The following is a 25955-nucleotide window of genomic DNA, read 5'->3' on the forward strand; positions in this document are numbered from 1 at the left end:
CGAAGGCAGATGCTTAACCGACTGACCCATCCAGGCGCCCCTTGTTTTTCATTTTTTCTTTTCCAAGGAAAGAGTTTGGGTTTTTTTTTTAAGTTAACATTTTATTATCAGATCAAAATCTACAACAAGAGCTGCTATTTATTGATGTGGCAGAAATTGTACTAAGTGATTATAAGTATATCATTTGCTTCTTGCAACAACCTTGTGGGTAGGCATTCTTCTGAGGGGAAGTTAAGTAACTTGCCCAGGTCACTCGACGTCTAGGTGGCAGAGGTAGAGCAGAGTCCATGTTCTTAATTACAGCTGCCTAATTATAAAAACGTATGTATTTATTGAAAAATATTTGGAAAATACAGAAAGTCTGAAGAAATCAATTTCCCTGAAATCCTGTCTACTGAAATAAGCCACCATTAACATTATTTTCAACCTTCTTCTCTGCATATATATCTTTTGCATATATACAATATATATTTTCATACAATGTTAACTGAAAAGCAGGGAACGAAACTATACTGAATAATTCTACTTTTGAAAATATCAATAGGGGCAGGTGGGTGGCTCAGTCGTTAAGCGTTTGCCTGTCTTCGGCTCAGGTCATGATCCCAGGGTCCTGGGATCGAGCCCCACATCAGGCTCCCTGCTCCTCGGGAAGCCTGCTTCTCCCTCTCCCACTCTCCCTGCTTGTGTTCCCTCTCTCGCTGTCTCTCTGTCAAATAAATAAATAAAAATCTTTTAAAAAATAAAAATATCAATAAATAGGACTCTTACTCCACATTCATGTCTTTTTTTTTTTTTTTAAGATTTTATTTATTTGAGGGGCACCTGGGTGGCTCAGTGTGTTAAGCGTCTACCTTGGGCTCAGGTCACGATCCCAGGCTCCTGGGATGGGAGTCCCGCATCTGGCTCCCTGCTAAGCAGAGAGTCTACCTCTCCTTCCCCTCCCACTCCGGGGGCTCCTGCGTTCTCTCTCTCTCTTACAAAAATAAATAAAATTCTTAAAAAAAAAAAAGAACTTTATTTGAGTGAGAATGAGTGGGGGGAGGGGCAGAGGGAGAGGGAGAAGCAGGTTCCCAAGGCAGACACTTAACAACTGAGCCACCCAGGCGTTCCTAACATGTCTTTTTAATCTAACATAATGTAATAAGTATTTTCCAATATCATTAAATATTACTCAGAAACATGATTTTTAATGGCCACATTTCATTATGTAAATTTCCTATCATTTAATCTTTATGTTGATACCTTTTCTTCTATCATAAATAAAATTGTGGTAAACCTCTACATATAATTTTGTTTTATTCTTATGAATGGTCAAATATATATTGAGCTCCTAGTATGTACTAGCTACTATGCTAGGTATAAGAGAGAGAGTGGTGAGCAAAAGAGGCATGGTCTCATCCTTTAGGGAGTTAGCAATCCAGTGAAGGAGATTTAATCCACATTAACCCACTGAGCACAAAAATCCCTGTAAATACATACTGTGATAAAAAGGAAAGGCACATGTTGTTGAGAGCATGTACCACCAGAGAGTCTGCTTTCATCTGGGGGATTACAGAAAACCTCTCCAAGGAAGTAATAATGGGCTTGAGATCTGAGTTAAGAGTAGGAGCTGGCTGAGCAAGGATGCTGGACAAGAGCATTCTAGGCAGTGGGAACAGTAAGCGCAAAGGTCCCATAACAGGAAGCAGCACAGGGCACTTGCGGAGCAGTCAGCACAGGTGGAGCAGATGTAGCCTGGAAAGCAAGAGGGTATGGGAGCTAGACAGGTGGGGGAGGTAGCAAAAGGGTGGAGGTTGGTGCCTACAGGCCTCAATGAAGGTTTTTTTTTTTTTAAAGATTGATTGATTGATTGATTTGAGAGAGAGAGCATGCCTGCACACACGCATGTGCGAGTGCCAGCAGGGGCATGGGGGCGGGAGGGGAGGTAGTAGAGGGGAAGAATCTCAAGCCGACTCCCCACTGAGCGTGGAGCCCACTATGGGGCTCCATCTCACGACCCTGAGATCAGGATCTGAGCCAAAATCAAGAGTCAACCACCTAACCAACTAAAGCACCCAGGCCCCCCTCATTGAAGATCTTGATCTTTATCCTAAAATGTAAAGAGACTGAAGGATTGTAAACAGGATGAACTCTGAGTTGGGAAAGATTCCTTTGCTTACTGTATGGAGGACATGTGGGAGATGCAACATGAGGAAGCTTGTGAGAAAGCTTGACAATAATCCTGGGTGAGAGATGATAGCAGCCTGGGTCAGGGGCACAGAAGAGGTGAACAAATCTGAGAGATCTAGAAGGTAAGATTTGGAGGACTGGTGATGGATTGGTTAAGAAGTGTGAGGGAGAAGGAGGTGTGGGACTGCTGCCTGGCTTCTGACTTGCAGAACTAAAGGCACAGACTTCAGTCAGGAACACGGACAAAAAAGCAAGTTTGTGGGAGGTAGTACCGTCATGAAGCTGGGTTAGGAAATCTTTTTCTTCTTTTGCAAAGAACCAATTTTTATAATCTTGGTTTAATTTAAAATTTAGGAGTTTAATTTCCACATATTTGGGAATTTCCTTATTTGTCATTAATTTCTAATTTCACTCCATTGTGATCAGACAACATATTTTGTTTCAATCCATTGATTCAAACCAGAAAGGCAAGGATAATCCTTTCTTTTGTTTTCCCTTTAATCTTCCAGGACTCAGCATGGCACATGGCGGCAGTTACTAGAAGAACCAAAGTATCATCCCATAGATTAGTTTACTGGTCCTAGGGGAAAACACAACTGTGTAATGGGAGGATCAGACTGTGATCATCTGACCACACTGATCAATCATGAACTATCAGTGGGACAACCCGATAATGTGTGCACCTGATGTGATGCAGTAAGAAGGACACAGAATCACCCAGGAAATATTCCTATCAAAAATCTTTAGCCTGTGTGGCTCAGATGGTTAAGCCTCTGCCTTCAGCTAGGGTCATGATCTCCAGGTCCTGGGATCAAGACCCATGTCGAGCCCCATGTCGGGCTCCCAGCCTAGTGGGGAGTCGGCTTCTCTCTCTCCCTCTGCCTCTCCCCCTGCTTGTGCACTCTCTCTCTCTCTCAAATGAATAATAAAAAAAATCTTTACTAAAAAAAAGAATGTTTAGCCTGAGTCTAACCAACCTTTTAGATCTAACTGCCAGCTTACAGGAAATGCAGGGAATAGGGAATCAAGGGAAATGACATCACAGGAAACCATTAGACAAATCCAGAAGGTGGGACATTTTACAGGACATACTGAGTTTCTTCAAGTCAGTGTCATTAAAAAAAGGAAAAAAAAAAGGTTGTTGGAGACTGTTCTAGATTACAGGAGGCTTACAAAGAACAAAAACCAAATGTAACATGTGGACTTTGTTGAACAGTGGTTCAAATATACAAGCTGTAAAAAGATATTTTGGGGACAATTAGGGAAATTTGAATATATATCAGGTATTAGATTATATTAAGAAACCATTAATTTGTTAGGTGTAATAATGGTCTCTCTTTGATACACAGCCAGGGCTCAGAATCTCAGGGTCAGGCCCAGCGGGATTCAAGCAGCAGACCTGGGTGTCTACAAGACCAAGAGTAGGCATAATCTCTCTGGACTTAACTCAGCAGTGAGGAGAAAACCTCTGCTCCAGGAATATAGCTGGATAAGAAGTAGGTGCTAGGGCGCCTGCATGGCTCAGTTGATTAAGCATCTGCCTTTGGCTCAGGTCATGATCCTGGGGTCCTGGGATCAAGTCCCACATCCGGCTCCCTGCTCAGTGGGGAGCCTGCTTCTCCCCCTCCCACCGCCTGCCGCTCCTCCTGCTTGTGCTCTCTCTCTTAAATAAATAAAAATCTTAAAAAAAAAAAAAAAAGAAGTGGCTGCTAAGGATCTGATGTCTGAAATTATGGATGGCAGGTCTGGAATTCATAAAAATTCCAGTAAGCCCAATAGTTTCTTGGAAAGCAAGGGAATTTCACTGCCATGAAGATTGTTCTAGAGCCCCCAGGGATCCAATGTTATGATTCTTATAAATAAATCAATAATAAGTAGGTCACGTACTGCCCTACTTTTCATGTGTTCTATGTCACTGTCCTGGAGGAAATGAACCTTTCCGGTTAGCATTCTTGGTAAAAACTTCAGCTTTGGTCAGTTCTCCTCCACAGCTCCTTCTTCATGTCCACACACGCAATGTGGAGATATGAAAGTCTGCAATAGTAAATGGGATTTCTTATCTTGCTTTAGAATAGGCTTATGTTGGGGTACCTGTTTGGCTCAAATGGTTAAGTGTCTGCCTTTGGCTCAGGTCATGATCCCAGGACCCTGGGATCAAGCCCCACATCCGGCTCCCTGCTGAGCTTCTCCCTCTCCCTCTGGCTGCTGCTTCCCCTGCTTGTACACGCTCTCTGTCAAATAAATAAAATCTTTAAAAAAAAATAGGTTTATGCATCCTAGGAGCTGAATTTCCTGCTACCTTAAAAAAAAAAAACCGAAGCAGGTGCGATAGTTTGGATTTTGTCTATTTTGTTTTCTATTAATGTAACTATTCGTAGAATTTATCTTGCTGTTTTATCTAATTATCATCCTAATGAAATCAACCAGAAATTGGACAGCTAGATCACCATAGTTTGGATGGCCACCTACCTAGTTCCACACCTTGGTCCAGAAATACTGTGGAAAGTAAGTTTCACAAGTCTTTATTTAGATCTCATTTCTCTTATCTCGATGTAGAGCTTGCAGCCCGGATCCTACATAACATTTCTAAGTATTGGGGAAAAGAGGAAAGGAGGGAATTTACATTTATTGAGTAGCTATTATTGGCCAGGCATTATACTATTTCACCTATGTTCACTCACTTATTTGGGGATGGATATGAAATAGTAAAGAGGGCTGGCTCTAAAAAATGAAATCAGAGACAGAGAGAGATCGGGAGAGAGAAAGGGAGAAGCAGGGATGTGTGGGGGGAAGCAGGGATATAAAACTGGCAAAATGTTAACAATTACGGAATCCAAATGGAGGGTATACAGGTACTCTGTATTATTATTCAACTTTAACATTTTTTCACAATTACGGGGCACCTGGCTGGCTTAGTCAATGGAGTATGTGACTCTTGATCTCAGGGTTGTGAGTTCAAGCCCCACGTTGGGCGTAGAAATTACTGAAAAAAAAAATCTTAAAACATTTTTTTCACAATTAAAAAAAAATTTCCTAAATACTTAAATGTAGTTATCATATGACCTAGCATGTAACTACTAAATATATAGCCAAGAAATGAAAACTTACATCTGTACACAAGAAAACTTGTACACAAATGTTATTTATGAGAGCCAAAAAGTGGAAACAACTCAAGAGCCCATCAACAGATGAACAAATAAACCAAAGTGGTATATCCATACAATGGAATATTATTTTATTTGGCCATAAATAGGAATGAAGTTCTGATACATGCAATGACATGGATAAACTTTGAAAGAATTCTGCTAAGAAACCAATCACAAAAAACACACATCTTATGATTCCATTTATATGAAATGTCCAGAATAGACAAATCTCTAGAAACAGAAAGCAGATTAGTGGCTGCCTAGGGCTGAAAGTAGGAGGTTGAGGTGGAGTGATAGTTAATGGGTATGGGGCTTCTTTTGTGGGGCATGGGGGATAAGAATGTTCTAAAATTAGATTTTGGTGATGGTTACATAACTGTGACTATACTAAAAAAACCAATGAATTGTACACTTTAAATGGGTAAATTGTATGACATGGATTATATCTCAACAAAGCTGTTTTAAAAAAAGGATAACAGATCAAGACTGCCTGGGTTTGGATCCTCTCTATCACTTTGTCATTTTACCTTGGACAAGTTATTTAAGCTATAGGCTACAGTTTCTAAACTAAGTAGAGGAGTAATAGCATCACTACTAGCCTTGTTTGGAGGAATAATCTGTGAGATAATCCATGTGAAGTGCCCATAGTAAATTCTCAATAAATGTTAGCTATTATGATGATGATGATGATGATGGATTATCCAACAACCTTAGAGTTTGGTAGTATTCCCATTTTTCAGATGAGGACTCTGAGGCCCACAAAAGTTCATACTTTGCCCAAGGTCATGCACCTAATAAAGGAGCAGATATTCTGATGACACATGACTGTAAAAGCCAGGCTTTTCCACCATGTAATTTTGCCTGCTAGAGTAGATGTATCTTTTGTGTTTTAATATGCATTTATAGAAGATGCTTTAAGAATTATGTAACTAGCTTTCTCTTTTTCGCCGCCATCCTGCTCTGCGTAGCTGACTGCTTCTCGCCATGTCTTTTCACAAGACTTTCAGAATCAAGCGATTCCTGGCCAAGAAACAAAAGCAGAATCGTCCCATTCCCCAGTGGATTCGGATGAAAACCGGTAATAAAATCAGGTACAACTCCAAGAGGAGGCACTGGAGAAGAACCAAGCTGGGTCTATAAGGCGTCACACATCATGAGATGACACACTTAACTGGCACACGTCTTTAATTAAACTGCGTGAAGATCATGTGTTCTCTCATTCTGTGAACATCCTTCCTACCTGGCCATAGACTTGTCTTATCATTGAAATGATTTTTCTCTGTGACTATGCCTCTGTACCAGTAGGTTGGTTCGGTAATAAATGTGAGACCTTTTGGCTCTACTGCTGTTGTGTTTCTGATTTGTGAAGTACAGAATTCCCCCACCTGTCAGATCATGCATAGCACTGTCAGAACTTTCTGCAGTGATAGAAATGTCCCTTGACAACCAAGTATGTAAAGTGTGGCTAGAGGGTGCCTGGGTGGCTCAGTGCCTTAGGCGTAGGTCATGATCTCAGGGTCCTGTGATCAAGCTCCCCACTGAGCAGGGTATCTGCTTGCCCCTCCCCTGGCTCGTGCTCTCTCTCTCTCAAATAAATAAATAAAATCTTTTCCCACTCCCCCTAGCTTGAGTTCCCTCTCTCGCTGTCTCTGTCAAATAAAAATCTTTGAAATAAATAAATAAATAAATAAATAAATAAATAAAATCTTAAAAAAAAAGAATTATGTAACTGCATGTGAGAAATTAATATGCTAAAAAAGTCCAATTTTGACATAGCTTTTTATGCCAAAGTGGTATTATTTACTATTCCCCAAACTGCTCTAGCTCAATCCTCTGACATAAAGTGGATCAATAAGATGACAATTTGTCAGTGTGCAAAACAAGCAGACTTCCCCTCTATCCATGTGGTATATCTGAATGGCCCTGGGCTATTTTTACAGCAAGATTAGTGGAATTAATCATGTATTTTCTAGGTCCAGCACAGAACACTTCCCACCTTGTGTTATGGCTATTTACATATATTTCTTCTCTTCTCTTCTCAGCCCAGCTCCTGTAGGGCAGTAAAGGATGCTAAACATAGAATGTGTTCACTCAATTGCTGGGGTTTTTTTTTAGGTTTCTTTTTATTTATTTGACAGAGACACAGCAAGAGAGGGAACACAAGCAGGGGGAGTGGGAGAAGGAGAAGCAGGCTTCCCTTTTCCCACTGAGCAGGAAGCCGGATGTGGGAATCGATCCCATGAGCCTGGGATCAGGACCTCAGCCAGAGGCAGACGCTTAATGACTGAGCCACCCAGGCACCCCCATTTAATTGTTTTTGAACGAGTGAGTGAATGAACAAAAAGATGAACAAATACATGCGAGCCACACACTTTAACAGTCACTGGCTCTAATACTGGCAATATACTTTCCTACAGATTGTGCACTTCATGCTAAGGGCCGGATGGAGAGTGAGATTTACAACTAAAGAGTTAAGGTATTCCTCATCCCAGAACTGGACAAAAAGTCCTAATAACTCTTACTAAGCTATAAATTGAACTACCACATATTTCCAAAAGTACTGACAGTTCCCATTTAATCACCTCCCTCTTTACTCCCCTCTCCCAAAACCATACACATGTACACAGCTGGGATTTTCCTGCTTCTTCCTTATCTTTGTTAAACAATGCCTGATTAACAATCTAGTGTAGAATGTACTAGAACTGTATTTAAGTAGTACACACTGCGAAAAGCCTTCCAGCTACCATAGGAAACCAGTCTAGCTGAGTATTTAAAAAGAAGTCTAGCCTGCTACAGCCAACTAGACCTTAGTTCTACACCTTCCTGGATGGCAACTGCATACGTGGTACTCAGGGCTGTGTCTGGCACATACTAAGCATGTAGTAAACGTCTTCTGTATGAATGAATGAAATTGTCTGCTTTTCTTTGGCTCCTAATCATCTTGCCCACATTTTGTATTAGAATTCTCATTTTCCCAGGTACAGATTTGAGTTCCACTGTGGGGACTAGGGGCAAGGCTTTAGATGAAAAAATAAGAGGGATCGTTGAAAATCCATCCAATTAGAGAAAGAGGAAAGTGAAGGGATTTATAAAAGACCAGAGCTTTTTTATGCAAAATATTATCTTCGGGTTTGAGCTCTGTGCAGGTCAACTTAGTTCTCTTTCCTCTGTGGCCATGGTATGGTCCTAAACCTGTCATCTTCTGTTAATGTATGCCCTTAAAGAGGGAAGGGAACGCAATGCAAGAAGGAAATCCAATACCAATTTTGAGGGGGAGGGAAGACTCTCAAAACACAGGTTCTACTAAGTAAAAGTCAGTGATGTCATCTTTAAAGATGACATACGTTTTTTTTTTTTAAAGATTTTATTTATTTGAGACAGAGAGAATGAGAGAGAGAGAGCACATGAGAGGGGGGAGGGTCAGAGGGAGAAGCAGACTCCCCGCTGAGCGGGGAGCCCGATGCGGGACTCGATCCAGGGACTCCAGGATCATGACCTGAGCCGAAGGCAGTCGCTTAACCAACTGAGCCACCCAGGTGCCCCAAGATGACATAACGTTTTAATGCACTCAAAGACCATGAAGATTATTAGCCTCCCTGATAATTCCCTGACTACAGGCAAAATAAATATCCAGAGATTAAATGAGGCAGGATATACTACTGTAAAATGCGGAAGCACAGGACTGCTTGGATCCTCCACAGTTGACATGAAAGTTCATTCTCTTGTTCAACAACCTTTTAATTTAAATGCTTTCTATATACCAGGAACTATTTTAGGGGCTGGAGATCCAAAATAGGGGTTAAAAGAATGTGAAGCATGAAGAACATCAGGAAATATTCAGAGGAGAAAGTTGCAAGAAATAATATGGGTAGAAACCTTTCTCCCAACTCTGTAAGGCTCCACAGAGTACTGACTAGTCTTTTTCTTCCTTGACAGATAACTTTTTGAAAGAATAATGTAGGGGTGCCCTGGGTGGTTCAGGTGGTTAAGCATTTGCCTTCAGCTCAGGTCACAATCCTGGGGTCCTGGGATCCAGCCGTGGGGGGGGGGGGGGGGGGGTCCCTGCTCAGCAAGGAGTCTGGTTCTCCCTCTCCCTCACTCTGCCCCTCCCCCCCACTTGTACACACTCTCTCAAATAAAATGTATAAAAAAAATAATCTATACCTCTACTTCTGTACAGAATTAAGAATGAACATTTAGAAACTTTTATAGGAATTTGACATGGCCATGACCTCCAAGCCTGTCATCAGTGTACTTGTCTTGTTGAACAGAGTGTAGACCAGTTAGGTTGTCATCCAACTCTCAGGGTACCTTGCACCTGGTGCAAGCGACATACTAGTCATGCACAGCAGGACTGCTGTCAGATTAGAAATTACAGATACTGTGCTTCACCACAGACATTCGAAAAGCACTGGTCTATACCATACTGTTTCCACTTCATCACATGTTCAGTCTTCAAGCCATTTCAAACTGGCATCAGCCCTCCCCACTCTGCTGAAAATGCCACAGGAAATGTCACTGACCTCCTTATGGCCAAGTTTGGTGGATTCTTTTATGTCCTCATGGTATGTGACATCTCCAGCATTTGACACCCTTTGTTTCTGTAACATTACGGAAGTTGTGTTCTCCCACCTTGCCGACAACTCCTCCTTTCTGTCCAGGCTTCTCTTCTGCCTACTCGTTGGCCTGTTTCTCTTCTCAAGTTACACTCACACAGATTACTGCTGGGCAATCTTACTGATGTTCCATGGTTTCGACTATACACTGTTGACATCTAAATATCTATTTCCAGGGTTATAAACTTGATGGTACACTAATGTACTTAGAATATTTACAAAAGAAATCAGTTTAAGTTAAAAAAGCAAGATAAACAGAGAATCTTTTTTCTTTTACAATTATTTTCAAAAATTATGTATTACTTAAGCCCCAGAAACCATTTTTATTCCAAATGAAATCGTATAGGAAACTATAATATACAAAACAAAAGTTTCTCTGAAATGGATGTGAGCCCTATTCATTTAGACCTTTACTTCTTGGGGCTCTCAGGTAATAGCTAAACCACAAGGTAGCTTTTCTTTCTCTTTTTTTTTAAAGTAGGTTACATGCCCAACATGGGGCTTGAGCTCACAACCCTGAGATCAAGAGTCATATGTTCTACTGACTGAGCCAGCCAGGAACCCCTACCATAGGGTTTTTTAACTTGGGGTCTTTGGATGCCCAAGGGATCCATGGAAAGAATTCAGGGGATCTATGAAAAATTACATCTTTTTTTAAAAAAAGATTTTATTTGAGAAAAAGAGAGAGTGCGTGAGAGAGAGCACGAGCGGAGGGGAGGGGCAGAGGGAGAGTGAGAAGCAGATTCCCCACTGAGCAGGGAGCCAGCCCAGGGGGCTCAATCTCAGGACCCTGGGATCATGACCTGAGCCAAAGGCAGACACTTAACTACTGAGCCACCCAGGTGCCCTGAAAAATTACATCTTTATTTTAACTAACCACTACTTGAAATCTATTACTTCCTTAAACTATGAATATAGACCAAAAAAAAAATTATGAATATAGACCATAAACCACAGTACTATCAGCAGTACTTATAGGTTCGTCACCAATAGAAATCACACATTCAAGTCATATTATGTTATCGCAGATCTCAAAGTATCATTTACATTCATCACTACATATTATGGTAGTTAATATATTGCCACTAGACACTTATATAATGTGTTAATAAAGAAGCATATATATTAAGGTATCATTTTTGATGGGTATATTTTATATATATAAATACATACGTATATATAAATTTTAAAACATCCTAAGTAGGGATCCATGGTGCAAGAGGCTAAGAACCCCTGTAGAAACTCAGGGTTCTGTGAGAATTACCCACATGGAACACATAACTCCCAGAGTAAGTTCTCTACTTTGGCCCTAATCCTTCTCCAAAAGGATGTAATGGAAGTGGTGATAAAAAGGCCCTTTTTGTTATTTTAAAGAGATATTCAGTGAAGAAAGAGGCTGTTGGAATCTCATTTCAAATAATTCTGTATTTGAGGGGAAAATGTCTTGATTTTTTAAAAAAAACATTCTTCTCTAAATGCTATTTAAAGCACACTTCTATGAAATTTTTTCTCTTTTAATTCTTTTTTCCTGTATTCCCTCAATGCTTATTCAATTGTTTATCACTGAATACTTATTAGTTCACAGGTCTATTTTGTCTTGCCAACTGGATTATAAAAGTGCCCTTGAGAAGTTTATTTCTCAGGATGGCGAGAACAGTGTTCTACAAATAGACATTCAATAAATGTTTCCTGATGTGTATAAGGCCCTTCACAAAAGTGAACTTATTTACCATAAAAGCAAAAATAAAAACCAATATGGTTAAGCAATGTTTATTACAAGGTGCTGAAAAAAGAGGAATCTTTGGTTCTGGATAATATTTTGTGAAAGGAATTAAGATATATGCTTATAAATAGCTTTTATTTACTAGTAAGAATTAAAAATCTTCCTTAATAAAAAGTGATCTTTCAGATAATCTGAAAATTCCATTTTCTATCACCAGCAGAGTGGGACAGGCTTTCTCTAATGACCAGATTATATGAATATTGCTAAATTCTTTTTGATTCAGGAATTCAGCCATGATTTTTAAAACTATAAGATAAATTCTACTTCAAAGATGTTATTTATACCTATGGTAGTTTTAATTTTTTCTTATCTATTGAAACCATTGTTTTATGAACATTACTGCAAATCAGGTTTGTAAATCTAAATTCAAGTAGCAGAACTCTGACTTTTTAACCAATGGTTTATTTCAAAATGCTACTTTCATTAAAAAGGTGTTAATATTTTTTCCTTCCACATTTACAAATTTCTTAAGTCTCTTCTGAGCCAATCTGATGTTTAAATGATCTTAAATGTCAATAATACTAAAAATATAGCTAACAATTTCCAAATAGTGGTTAATTTTTTTAACCATTAATTAACCTTTAATTTGGAAATCAATCAAGTCCTGTCATTTCTACATACCTCTTAAATACACTCATCCCAAGTGCATTTGCCACTGCCTTAATTCAGGCCTCCTAACTGCCTCCAATTTCCTCACCCTCCCATACATTCTCAACATGGTCATAAAACGATCAGACTTGGGTTTCAGAAAGATCATGACACTCCTCTGCTTAAAACCCTGCACTGGCTCCTTATCAGGCACAGGTTTCATGTTCGTTAGCACAGTATCCATGGCCCTCAATGATATGGCTCACACTCACCTCTCCTGCACTTCTCTCATCACAGGGCTTCAGGCTAAACTAAGCAGCTGTGAGGAACTATTTGCAGGGCCTCTGCAAGGTTTTTCCTTTCCCCAGAGCAATCCTCTCACACTGAGTTCTGGTCAACTCTATCACACTTCACAACCTAGCTCACACATTACTTCTATAAAGCCTTCTTGAAGCCCATCCAACTTCAATGTTAATCATCCCTCTTCTATGTCTTGTAACATATCATCATACTTATCACATGGCATTGTAATTGTTTAAATGCTTGCCTTTCCTGTATCACCGTAGACTTTCTGAGACCGGGAAAGGCGCTTCATGTTTGTTGAATTGAACTAAATTTGATCTAATGATCTGAGTAATTGGGAAACAGAGATGGGATGTTTCCAGAATGATTCATAGTGGCCAGGATGATGATGTTTCTCCACAGCAAACATAAATCTTACGTTTCTTTAATCACAAGGATTACCAGACCTTCTTGGAATAGCACACAGAACACAAATGCTTAAATATAGATAGCTTCTGGCTTAGTGCAAAATACATACATTATGTTTTATCTTAAGTCTTTTAGCAGAATACAAAGTAAAGGATAGTTTATTTACACTGTGTACTAGGAACTAGTATTTATTCACCCTTATCATACACATACCAGGAGAAAAGTAGAGTCCTGATATATTGGAAACTATATGAAAGTTATGTAAGGGGTGCCTATAATCAAGTCCCAATGAAACCAAACTAAATGGCATAAAAAATACAGGGAAATTCTGTGGCTTCAAATATTTACGGTAGACTGCACCAAGTCATACAGCAAGCATTCAGGTAGGTGGGATGCATAATTTTCTAGATCCAAATCTGCTCCTCTGTGACTACAGACACAACAAAGTTCTCTTTCTGGGGTAAAAAATACTAAGGAATTTACACAAACAATATTGAAAGATAAAGTCTTCCCTTTTACCAGCACACACGAATGACTTAAAAACTAGTTTTAGCTACAGATATCTCCGTATTAGTCATAATAGCTTAACAAATAATTTTATCTGCAATATTTAAAATTTGCTCGATTTAACTTTGCTCTTTTCTGTATTTCGCAGATTCCACACTAAACACATTATTTTTGAAATAAAAATATAATCATTTTAAAAAGTTATGCAGAAAAGTGTCAACTTATGTTAGCCTAGCCCATTTTTTAGGGTTTTTCTATGAGAATGTCATTAGAGTTTCTGTTTTACCTAAGGCTCGTTTTTTAGAATTCTATTCATTATTTTACATATTGCCAAGAGAAAATCTGAATGAAATAAAATATCCAGCTCAGAGAAGAAAATCTTTTTTTGCAGTGGCAATCACACTGAATGACACTTCAACTAATCCCAAAACTTTTTTCTATAGCCAGGACACAAGATTATCTATCTAATTCAATCACCTGGTATTTATTAAAAATTGCTATTCAGTGATAACTACAAGGCATTTTTCTTTAGCAGGTAGATAAAAACAAAGCCAAAATTAGGAGGTAAATACTGCTAAATCAACCTCATACCAAATTTAATTCTAATGCAGCAATTATTCAAAATGTATACATGACTCAATATGCAGTAGTATTAAAAACTGTAAATCAACAATTTTGCTTTTAAAACCAAGGCCTGAAAAACCCAGATACATTCTAAAACCTAAATATATTGCAAATTAGGAAAATTACTAACACCAAGTTTTGTTAGTTCCCCATTCCCCTCATGTAAATGACTTTTTGAAATGGAAACTATAAAGAAACTATGCTTCTGTTCATAAAACAATTATCAATAAGCAGTAATGAGTAAAGGGATTGTCACTCTTTCTTTCTAGTTCTTTGATCCATAGCTTTATTTTTTATTATTTTTTTAAAAGATTTATTTATTTTAGAGAGAGAGCACACAGGGGAGGGGCAGAGGGAGAGAATCTCAAGCAGACTCTCCATCCAGCACAGAGCCCAACACTAGGTGATCTAACAACCCTGAGACCATGACCTGAGCTGAAATCGAGTCAGACGCTTAACCAATTGAGCCACGGGTGCCCCACAGTTTTGGTTTTTTTATTTTTAAGATTTTATTTTTAAGTAATTTCTACATCAGTGTGGGGCTTGAACCTACAACCCCAAGATCAAGTTACACACTCCACCAACTGAGTCAGCCAGGCATCCCTGATCCATAGCTTTTTTTATACACAAAAGGTTTACACATTAATCTTCACATAAAATACTTTTACATTTATTTCATGAAGTCTACAACTCTTTCATATCTTATTCCTTGTATGGTATAGCAAAGTTTTATGATCTCTAGAACAAAGTACTCTTTTGCCATTTTTACCTTTGATAAAACTAATTATGCCAATTTGGGAACTGACTTTTTTTATCTGGTGATTTAGTTTGCTGCTAATAAAAAAAGGCCTCATCAGCTCACAGAAACACATAGAAACTATGGGACATATGCCCAGGAATTTTGTGATTCACTCAGTAACTATCAACTTCCCAAAGGAAATATTTGAAATTCCACCATTAAGAATATATAAAATGAGGAAAAAGTACAAGAAGATAGTACCATTAAGTGCTTTTTCATGTTAGAAAATTATACATTTGAGGGGCACCTGGGTGGCTCAGTCGTTAAGCATCTGCCTTCAGCTCAGGTCATGATCCCAGGGTCCTGGGATGGAGCCCCACATCAGGCTCCCTGCTCAGCAGGAAGCCTGCTTCTCCCTCTCCCACTCCCCCTGCTTGTGTTCCCTCTCTCACTGTCTCTGTCAAATAAATAAAATCTTTAAACAAAAAATAAATAAAAATTATACATTTGAACAAAAATCTGTTCCAAATTTTCATGTTATCTGTTCTAAACTTTCATGTTATGCCAAATAAACTACTAAACCACTGTGTACACATAATCAAATTAGCTGTCAGAACTCAAGAGTAAATGGAAGTTTTTATATATCTAGATGAAGAGTAATCAAAGCTACTTCCAAGTGAACACATCTAGGGAACATGTAAGAAAAACCTAATAAGCTAAAAAAAATCAACTGGCATTTACGTTTTTTAAAGATTACTTTGCTTATCAAGTGCCTGTTCTCATATTCCATTGTTTCAATAATCCCAGAATAAACCTTTTCTCTTAACGGGAACAAATTCATTTGTGTGCCTTTAATGAAACAAGTATTGTCAAAGACAAAAATGACCTTTTAAAATATTAATGACAGGGGCGCCTGGTGGTGCAGTCCATTAAGCTTCTAACTCTTGGTCATGATCTCAGGGTTGTGAGATTGAGTCCTGCATCGGGCTCTGCTCTCAGCGGAGTCTGCTTGGGATTCTCTCTCTCTCTCTTTCCCTCTGCCCCTCCCACTCATGCTCTCAAATAAATAAATGTCTTTAAAAAAATATTAATGAATTTTCGACACCTCACAGGGATACAGTGATGCCATGCCTCTTTTATCTACAGCTCGGTTATCTTACATACTTATTAAAATACCAAAAACCCAGGGGCGCCTGGATGGCTCAGTCGTTAAGCGTCTGCCTTCGGCTCAGGTCATAATCCCAGGGTCCTGAGATGGAGCCCCACATCGGGCTCCCTGCTCAGGGGGAAGCCTGCTTCTCCCTCTCCCACTCCCCCTGCTTGTATTTCCCTCTCTTACTGTCTCTCTGTCAAATAAATAAATAAATAAAATCTTTAAACAAACAAAAATATATATATATACCAAAAACCCAGAAAGTACATCAAAGTTCTTTAAACAGCCAAAAGAAATGTTAGAAGGTTCATACACTCAGGCATTTTGCTCTCAAGCCCACAATCAGCCTATTCACTTTCTTACACACAATTCAAATAAACTGGCTTTCCAAGTCCACAGGAGATGAAAAGCATTAAGAGAAGCTGGTATAAGTAAAGGATAGTGTTAATAGCAGAATGCAGTATCTGAGAGTTTACAAGTTTTAAAGTCAAAAGGAAAGCTAAAGGGGCACCTGGGTGGTTTAGTCGGTTAGGTGGTTTAGTCGGTTAAGTGGCTGACTCTTGATTTCAGCTCAGGTCATGATCTCAGGGTTGTGAGATCATGCCCTGCGTTGGGCTCCGCACCTGGTGTGGAGCCTGCTTATTGTCTCTCTCCCTCTCCCTCTGCCCCTCCTCTGCTTCTCTCTCAATTTAAAAAAAAGAAAAAAGAAAAATAGTTACCAAAAAAAAAAAAGCATAAAAAAATCCAAAGTTGACTGTTCTGAGGCTAATTACTTGCAAGTAACCATATACTTCAGGAGAATCTTAGTCAGCATACTACTACCTTATAAAATTGAAATTAGGGGCACCTGGGTGGCTCATTCGTTAAGCAGCTGCCTTTGGCTCAGGTCATGATCCCAGGGTCCTGGGATGGAGCCCCACATTGGGCTCCCTGCTCCGCGGGAAGCCTGCTTCTCCTTCTCCCACTCCCCCTGCTTGTGTTCCTGTTCTCACTCTCTGTCAAATAAATAAATAAAATCTTAAAAAAAAATTTAATTAATGACTTTGAGTCTTTCATGCAATTTCCTCTATTTAAGTATTACATTTTGACATCAGCCTACTTTTTGATAGTATGACATCTGGTTTGCTGGAGACTGTTGCAACTTAAGCCTATTGTCCTGGCATAATTATTAAAACTCTCCCTTTTACTCTCAAGAAATGTCCTGGTTTGGGCTGCAAATTTTAGGATCATTCTACAAAATACTTTCTATGTGCCAGTAACTACGCAAGGTGCTTTCATTTATCCTCAAATCTTATGAGACAGAGTATAATCATACATGAACTAAGGCTCTGAGAGGTCGATTTTCCTAAGATCACTCAATTAGTCAGTGTTAAAGACCAGTATGTGAACAACCCAAGCAGTCTGATACCAAAGTTCTAGTACTGAACCACTATGATACACCATACTATCTCTCCTTAGAAAGATGGGTAGAGGAGCATAGGGAGGGAGATATCCAAGTTTTGGAAAAAGAATAAGAGGTATCAGCCTTGGGGTGTCTGGCTGGCTCAGTCAGTAGAGCATCTGACTCTTGAACTCAGGGTAGTGAGTTTGAGCCCCATGTTGGGTGTAGAGATTACTTAAAAATAAAATCTTAAATTTTTTTTTTTTTAAACAAGAGGTATCAGCTTTCTGGACAATGTGTTTATCCAATCCTTACGGTTTCCACAATTCCATAAACTTACAATACTGAAACATCTAAGAAAACCTTTGAAGTGTAAAATTATTTCAGACTTTTATGACCATGGGCTTCCTTAGGAAACAAAAATTCCAAGACTATTTTTCAAATATTCTTGAGACACTACTTTGAAAACATACTGAATAATTATGTCCTGTTGAAAAAAATCAGATTACTCCATTTTTAAAAAACAGAAAATTAGTAACTCACTGTATGTTACATAAATGCAGAGTGAAAAGTATACTGGACCGGAATCAGCTTTGCTACTCAATAGCTGAGCTGTCCCTTAACCTCTCCAGACTTCAGTTTCTTCATGTGTAGCAGAGGAATATGGTTAGCTGGTTAAGAGGACCTAAGGGGATTAGATGAATTTCAGGTGTCTTGACAAATACAAAGGACTATATAAATTTAGGATATTAGTAATAAACAGTCATAGGTTTTCAACAACCTGGATCATGACTCATGACAAGTATTCCATACCAATATTTCTCTAGCTTTATTTCCTTTCATTTTTTACTTCAAAATTATTTGGGGGAAAAGAGTAGTTAATGGATCGGTCATACATGAAAAAGAAAACTACACTCAAAAGATTAAGAGCAGTCACGAACATCAACTCAGAGGCTACACTTTACTACATTCTGAAAAACCAATGCCACATTCCAGCTAATTTGTCCTTAAACTGTGAGATGAAGTGGAATAATTACAAAAATGAAGAGGTTCAGACTTATAATAAATCTTATTTTTAACATGGTTATCTATTTACACGTAGAATGGTTTAACCAATTGCTTACATAGCATTTTTGTTTTCCAAAAATAATTTCCATAGTTGATCCTCTACAATGAGGTATGATGAATATTATTCTTATATTATTAAAAGAAACGAAACTGAGGCTCAGAAAGAATAATTTGCCCAACTGCTTTAAGACAAGAAATTGAAGTGGAGGGATGACTCCCAATTCTACATGGAAAAAAGCAATTTGGATGTTCTAGAGCAAAAGAAAAGCCTCAGACTTCTTTATTGGCTGACATGAGACATGGAACGTGTAAATTCAAGCTGTCTGAAAAAGCAATATTCATTGGAGCCTGCCTGCACATCTCTAATAGTTTTAATATTCATAGAAAAATTAATATTCATGTTTGTTTGGATCTCAAACTATTATTAACTGTACAAGCAAAAATAGGACCTATGAAGAGCAGAACCAGATTATTTTTTCAGAGTGGCAAATCTAATGAAGGGTGTTCCCAACCCTTCTATGATTGACCATTACTGAGATTATTCCTCAATAAGGAAACACTTAAAATGATTTTCTCCCAAAACTCATTTGCTAGATTTCATAAACTAGCTGCTACAAAGGATCTATATCAGGATACTCAAACATATGAGGCTTTTCTTTCAATCTACTAAAAAGGGACATTAAATACACAATGCTGGCACATTATTTTAGATAATGATTGAAAACAACAGCTGATGATAGCCAGTTTGGGACAAATGCCAACTGTTCCCATTTGTCTGAAAATGTTAAAATCGCTGTAAGTTACAAATTTTCAAAGAATACTGTTATCTGCAAATGACAAAGTATACCAACTAAAATCCTAAAAAAGACTAAAGATAATGGTGCCTCTTTGATCTGCAACATTAGTTTTTAAAATTTTAATGTTCTGAAATATAAGTGAACACATCTCAACAGCTTTATATATTTTCATACATTTTATTTTTTTAAACACTTTAATTTTGCAAGCTAGCAGTAAAATATTGAGGGCAATATTTTACTAATTAGCACCGTATACCTTTTAAAGCTAACTGGAACATTGTTTCATTGTAAATGAATGTGAAATAAAATGATCACTTCAAATGCCAAATTAGTCTCAAGTAACATGTGAACCATTACTTGTATCATTATTTTTGGCGTTATGCACAAAGATGTATTTCAAAAATGAGCTTAGTATCAGTTCTGTCAATTGAACAAATCAAAGTACCACAGTTTAAAGCAACATTTGATCTCTGAAACTATTATATGAGGCATATAAGAAAGCTGATAAATCAGCTATAAAAATAAAGATACTACATAACTTAAGAGTCCCTTATTTTTTAGAACAAGGAAAATGATGAAAAATTCCATGGTATAAGAATCAGTTATACATCGGGTTTAGTGTATGTCATTATTGTCATACTTTCCTTATGAGTTTAGCCTTACCAAAAAGCCATGACAAACGTCCAGGATAACTCACAGGGACAGCTGGAAGCCTGAAATAAGATGGCTCAGTGCAAAAGATCCCAAGCCATTCATATAATTTTAAATGGAAGCCTAGACATTTAACTCCTCTGTTTCCACCTGAAAAAATCTTCTGAAAATATGGGAAAATATCTAATTATACTCAAATCACTTTCACACATTTAAAAAAAAGGGAGAGTTTTTGTTTCCTGTTTTCTGAGAAGAGCACTCTTGAGAGCTATGGGGTTAAGTTCTAAGCCACGATTGACTGCTTACTAGCATGCCTGTTTTGCATACCAGTAGAATCAAGTCCAGTTTTGCCATTTGTGGATAACTATGACAAGATACAAAAGCATGTGTTTGCCATAAATAGCTCTGGCTAACAGCAAACTGCTCACACTGAGCAGATCAAATTCTCTATAAGGAGAGCACTCTGGACCACAGCCAAATCCCACTACTAATGTTTAAGACTGCTACATCATTTTTTTTTCCAATTTGCAAAATAAAGAATAGCTGAAATAAAAGTTCCTAAACATGAGAAGTATTAACTTTTGAAGGACATTTTATAAATTATTTTCATTATGACCAAATATGCAGTAAGAGCTCCCTGCTTCTACTACTCAATTACTCAGAAATGTAAACGTGAATTAAAAAATAACTACCCTAATTTACCCAGAGAACAAACCTGGTATTGAAGAATATTTATGTCAAAGTGCAAAAAATAACTTCTGATCTTCATATTAACATATAAGGAAATAAATAAACTAATGCTTACAAAAGTATCCCTCTATAACAATATTTTCTATTAATTGGCTTTAGAATATTTTTTAAACTCAACAAACTGGAAAATATCATGCATGAATGTTGTACAAAAAAATTCGTAAATGACCAGTGCAAAGATTAGTAATAGCTGTTTACCCTAAAATTTGCTTCACATAACATTTTGCAAAATGTCCAAGGAAAACAAGGCAACGTTCTGTAATATGCCACAATTTTTATTGCAACGTGGCCATTATTGTGAGGGTGGGGAGTTTGATCTCAAAAGCAATGTTCCATTTAAGGCTCTTTTATACAGAAATTGCCATCATGACTGATATTCAAAATATTTTTAGTGTTGCAAAACTTACACGGTAAACGTAAACTCCTACACTTATTCAGTAGTGTACACTCAATGGAAAACAAAAAGGCATTAGTAACAGCTATTTCTTTTAAGATATGCAGGTAACAGGAATGAATACTGAGGTACTAGGATAAGTTGATGACACAGTTAACAAAACTTAATTGGCAATCCTTTTGGAGGGGTAGGGGGTTAAACTCATTACAAAAAAAGTGCTTTCAATGCATAGTGTTATATCTGTGCTGCCATGTCACAAAAATAGGCTTGCCAAGGCAGGTGAGGTGTATGAATGCTCGAGCCTCACAGAACTGCAATCAAGTGCAACTATAAATAATAATACTGAATAAAGTTCACCATCTGCCCAGTGGATAATACTTTCAAGGCATTCAATCAGCTTACCCTTTGCAGTATTCTAAGCTATTCACATTGACAATCACTTTCATTGTAGTGCTTGCTGCAAGGGAGGCATATAACCAGTTGTTTTGGCTAAAATATGATGGGAAGGCATTCCTTGGGTTCTACATAAAAATAACAGTATTAAACAGTCTAATGGCAATCACTGATAGGCTGCTTACATGAATGATATTTCCTTCATTCACTGTATTGGAAGGACCCAGTGGGAAGAGAAAGAAAAAAAAACAAAAAACAAAAAAACAAACACCTAATACTATTTCAACTGATTGAGCTGGAGAAATGGAAGCTCCTTAAGATCCGGATGGCACTTGACTGTCATTTTATAAGGGTTTTCCTTCAAGTGAAACTACTACGTTGCCTCCCAATTTCTCTCCAAGTGTTGAACGGTCCTTTATATCATCCAAGCCATTTACTTGCCACTCATGTTTAATACCTAAAAAGGAAAAACATTATCCCATTATCTTATAATTAAGAAAGAGTAATTCCTCTGCACAAAATTTTTCATGTTTGTACCTGTAAATTTCTTTTTAATGGCATCTTTAGAGCTAGCATAAATCATCTTGCTTTTTAAAGGTGCACTTTCAGGAGCCCTACAGAAAAAAAAAACACAATTGTTGAATCCCACTTAAAAGAAAAACAAACGCAAAACTGACCATGTTAATAATAATCCTTGCATTTTAAAAGTACTTTTTCTTTTGTTTTTACACACCAGAATATAAATACTAGGTCTTCTTTCTTAGACTCTTTTGTTTCGTATGTGGCATCGTACAAAGCATATCGGCAATCATTCAGAGGTAGCAACTTCACAAAAGATGTGTAGGGGTCCTCTACAGTATCACCAATGTCACCCACCAAGATCTGCTTTGCTTCCTCTACAATTATTTGTCTTTTGTCATCGCTTAAACAGAAGAGAACTGCTTTCTTTCGTTTTTTGATCTCCTCTTGTGTAGAAGATTTCCTTACTTTCATATCATTAAAAACTTTGATGACTTCATCATTCACTGTAACTCCAGAAGCCTGAAATAAAAAAAGAACAGTAATTCAGAACAAGTATTTCGGTTTTAACCAAAATTACTGTTTGCCTAGAGAGGATTCACTTTAATCTGGACATCAAAAACTGCATCGTACCACGCAAGTAGTCCAATCAGATTTGCCACATTTTAAATACCAGTTATATGAGATGCACCGAAGGATTCTAATTCATCCTTCCCCATTCACTCTTTTTAAAGGGGTTTGGAGGTTGAAGTAAATGGAACGTAGAGGGAAAAGGACAAATACAAGCTGTCCCATCGCTGAAATGTTTCCTATTTCACTGGGTGATGTCAGAGCTTCAGGAGCAACAGCAAAAATACCTTCTGTATTGTGTCAACTCTGCAGGCCTTAAAAAAACACTTTTGGATTTCAGTTAAAGCTTCTACTATTTTTTTTTTCTTTAAAGTCATCCTAGCCAGTGCCGTTTCCACATAAGGAAAGAGAATCAAGTGTGAACTCCAAACCGCCCACGGCTACAACATAATTGCCTCACAGCTCAAACGCAGACACTTCAAAACTAACGGAGCTAGTGTAAAAGCTTTTTACGGCGAAAAAGCATTTTAAAGAAGCGTTTTCTCCCCTCCTTAATCTCCTCTTAGGGGTTTTATTATAGGCCACCAAGACCCTTAACCGAAAGCCTTCGGCGGGGCTTTAGAGCACTTACCAATTTTAGAGGCGAGCGCTAAGTAAAATAAGAAAGCCCCGCGCAAACGCTGCATGCGCGGGACGAGCCCCGCAGACCCGCCCGCGCCCCTGGCCGCCGCTCCCAGTGCCTCGACCTCTCCAGACGCCTCCTGTCCGGCTTAGGCCCCGGCCCCGGGCCCCCGGCCCCCAACCCGCGCCCTCCTCGCCCTCAGGAATCCGAAGAGCGGCAGGGCCCGGCCTGATGGCGGGAGGCCCGGCCCGCCAGCTGGCTGGAGAAGAGAGCAGCGGGGCCGCAGGCGCTGGAGCCCGCACCTTTAAGGCCTACATCAGGTTAAAATGGCGGCCTCACTCCCAGGGCCCTGCAGGGCCGCGCAGGGATTTTTGCTCGACGCGTCCCGGCCCTCGGTCCCCCGGGGCGGCGCGCCCGCCTTACCATAGTGCCCGCGGCTGTGGCTGCGGCGGCGGCTCGGACTCCGGCTCTGTGGCACTGGTAGGAGGAGAGGGAGGGGCCGGCGGGCAGCGGCGAGTGCGGGGCACGTCGGGAGCTGCAGCCCGAGAGGCGGAGGCGGCGGCGGCTGGGGGGCTGCAGCCGGCAGGCGGGGCGGTCACGTGGGCACGCCCCGGGCCGGCCCTTCCGCCTCCCGGCCCCGCCCGCGTCCTCGATCTGACCCCGGCGCCGCGCGCCCAGTCGACCCCGGCGGCTTCGCCCTGGTGGCTGGGGGCCGGGGGCCTGGCACAGCCGCCTCCAGCCCCGGGGCACCACCACTGGTCAGCCGGCCGGGAGGGCGCTCGGCTCCCAGAGGGGCCCTTCCACACTGCCTCCCCGAGGGCGCTGCTCCAGAGCGTGGGGGCCGGCGAGGGGAACGGTGCGCCAAGGTGTCTTTGTTTTAGTCAGTCACCTGTGGTTTCCATCGAAAGAGGCTGGATTCCAGCGTTTTGAGTTGGTTTTTTTCTTTTTTTGGAAAACCCACGTTAAGAGACGTCATGAATTGTTTAGATTTTTTTCCTCCAGTTAAATGAGAATAAATACTATAGGGGTTACCCCAGTTGACTGAATTACTCAGCAAAAGCAATATGATAAACTGAAGTGGAAAATCACTTTCCCAGAATCTGTGGTTGACATAATAACAATAGGGGGAAAATTGGGTAGTAACATCCCTTGGTAATATCCTTTTACGTTAGACTTAATAGGATACGGATGTACTCTTTCCTTCGTGAAGCCCCCGCTATGACAGCTGATATCGAATGAACCCAAGAGTAGAGATTCCTCCTTCTTGGCAATCACAACCTCTTCTAGCAAAGCCCGCATAACTGAGCCAAGCCTCTTCTCTAACTAAACCTTTTTGGTACTTACACATGTATCCTATTTATCACAGAAGAAATGCCACTTGGGCGTCTGGGTGGCTCAGTCGTTTAAGAGTCAGCCTTTGGCTCAGGTCGTGATCCTGGGGTCCTGGGATCAGCCCCACATCAGGCTCCTGGCTCAGCGGGGAGTCTGCTTCTCCCTCTACCTTTCCCCCTGCTCGTGATTTCTCTCTCACTCAAATAAAATCTTAAAAAAAAAAAAAGAAAAATGTCACTTTATACTTTGAGGAAAATTTTCACAAAGATTTAACGCTTCATGAGTTTATTTGAAAATATTATAAATGAAACACTTTATGTACTTATCTATAATGAAAGAAAGATTTAATAGAGTGTTTAATTATTTTGGGTTGATTTATGCTACCTTTTCTCCTGAATGTTTACTGTTTCTTTCTTCATTTGTAAAATTGGTAAAAGAAATTTAAAGCTCTGATAGTTAAACTTATTTTGTGAAAGAGATTTGCACTAAAAAAGCACACTTGTTATTGCCTAAAACTGTTGGGAACAAAATAGTAAGTCCAGATAAACCTTGACACAAACTAAGCCAGAAGTACAGCACATGGGCAAGAAGTTTGGGCTGGGAGTTAGGAGACTTGGGTATTAATCTTGGCACTGCCCCATCTCTATAACCTCGAAGGACTTTCAACCCCACCGACATCTCACTAAATTATCTTTAAATTATCTCTCATTAAAAATAAAAGCTCTCATTAAATTATATTTAAAGTCCTTTCCAGCTTTAAAATCCAGTTTCCTAGTATATCAGTGTTTCTCAGGAAATGGTGTGTATATTTTCTCAGGATTAAGTAAATTTAGGGATGGAAAGTCATAATGAGGAGGGATTATGCCCTAATTTGTGTGATAAATCCTTGTGTCCAAAATTTAATGTATTTTATTTATTTTTTTAAAGATTTAATTTCTGTATTTGACAGAGAGAGACACAGCGAGAGAGGGAACACAAGCAGGGGGAGTGGGAGAGGGAGAAGCAGCCTTCCCGTGGAGTGGGGAGCCCGATGCGGGGCCTGATCCCACAAGCCTGGGATCATGACCTGAGCTGAAGGCAGATGCTTAATGACTGAGCCACCCAGGCACCCCAGAATTTAATGTATTTTAAATGAACCATGTTAGGTACTGCCCAGCAAACGTAGACCTAGTTTTTATGTCCACAGCTTCTGTGTATTTTTTTTAAGATTTTATTTATTTGAGAGAGAGAATGAGAGAGAGCACGAGAGGGAAGAGGGTCAGAGGGAGAAGCAGACTCCCTGCTGAGCAGGGAGCCCGATGCGGGACTCGATCCCAGGACTCCAGGATCATGACCTGAGCCAAAGGCAGTCGCTTAACTAACTGAGCCACCCAAGCGCCCTTCTGTGTATTTTCTCTTTCTTTCTTTCTTTCTTTCTTTCTTTCTTTCTTTCTTTCTTTCTT

General features: G+C 39.4%; 2 protein-coding genes across 3 annotated transcripts; one reads left to right on the top strand and one right to left on the bottom strand.

Moving 5' to 3' along the window:
• Positions 1-6299: 6299 nt before the first annotated feature.
• Positions 6300-6455, top strand: LOC141373235 (large ribosomal subunit protein eL39-like). Its single transcript, XM_073895068.1, has one exon. The coding sequence runs from the start codon at positions 6300-6302 to the stop codon at positions 6453-6455; it is 156 nt and encodes a 51-aa protein (XP_073751169.1).
• An 11767-nt stretch (positions 6456-18222) lies between these two features.
• On the bottom strand, positions 18223-23759 carry CFL2 (cofilin 2). Of its 2 annotated transcripts, none has more exons than XM_025870182.2 (4): positions 23605-23759; positions 22204-22511; positions 22008-22084; positions 18223-21927 (listed from the first exon to the last, which is right to left on the bottom strand). In XM_025870182.2, exons 1-4 carry the CDS (start codon positions 23605-23607, stop codon positions 21815-21817), a joined length of 501 nt encoding a protein of 166 aa, XP_025725967.1. In that variant the 5' UTR covers positions 23608-23759; the 3' UTR covers positions 18223-21814. The 2 variants fall into 2 exon arrangements, with proteins under 2 accessions (XP_025725967.1, XP_025725968.1); XM_025870183.2 differs by lacking the exon at positions 23605-23759 and adding an exon at positions 23191-23498.
• Positions 23760-25955: the final 2196 nt, after the last annotated feature.

This window comes from Callorhinus ursinus, unplaced genomic scaffold (assembly GCF_003265705.2).
Source record: "Callorhinus ursinus isolate GAN/ISIS: 27379988/994484 unplaced genomic scaffold, GSC_fseal_2.0 scaffold8, whole genome shotgun sequence".
NCBI lineage: Eukaryota > Metazoa > Chordata > Mammalia > Carnivora > Otariidae > Callorhinus > Callorhinus ursinus.

Coding starts and splice junctions, on each gene's coding strand:
- LOC141373235 (XM_073895068.1), top strand. CDS start 6,300: ATGTCTTTTCACAAGACTTTCAGAATCAAGCGATTCCTGGCCAAGAAA.
- CFL2 (XM_025870182.2), bottom strand. Junction 22,085..22,203: donor GACCTAGTATTTATATTCTG/GTGTGTAAAAAC, acceptor TTTTTTCTGTAG/GGCTCCTGAAAGTGCACCTT. Junction 21,928..22,007: donor CATTAAAAAGAAATTTACAG/GTACAAACATGA, acceptor TTTCCTTTTTAG/GTATTAAACATGAGTGGCAA.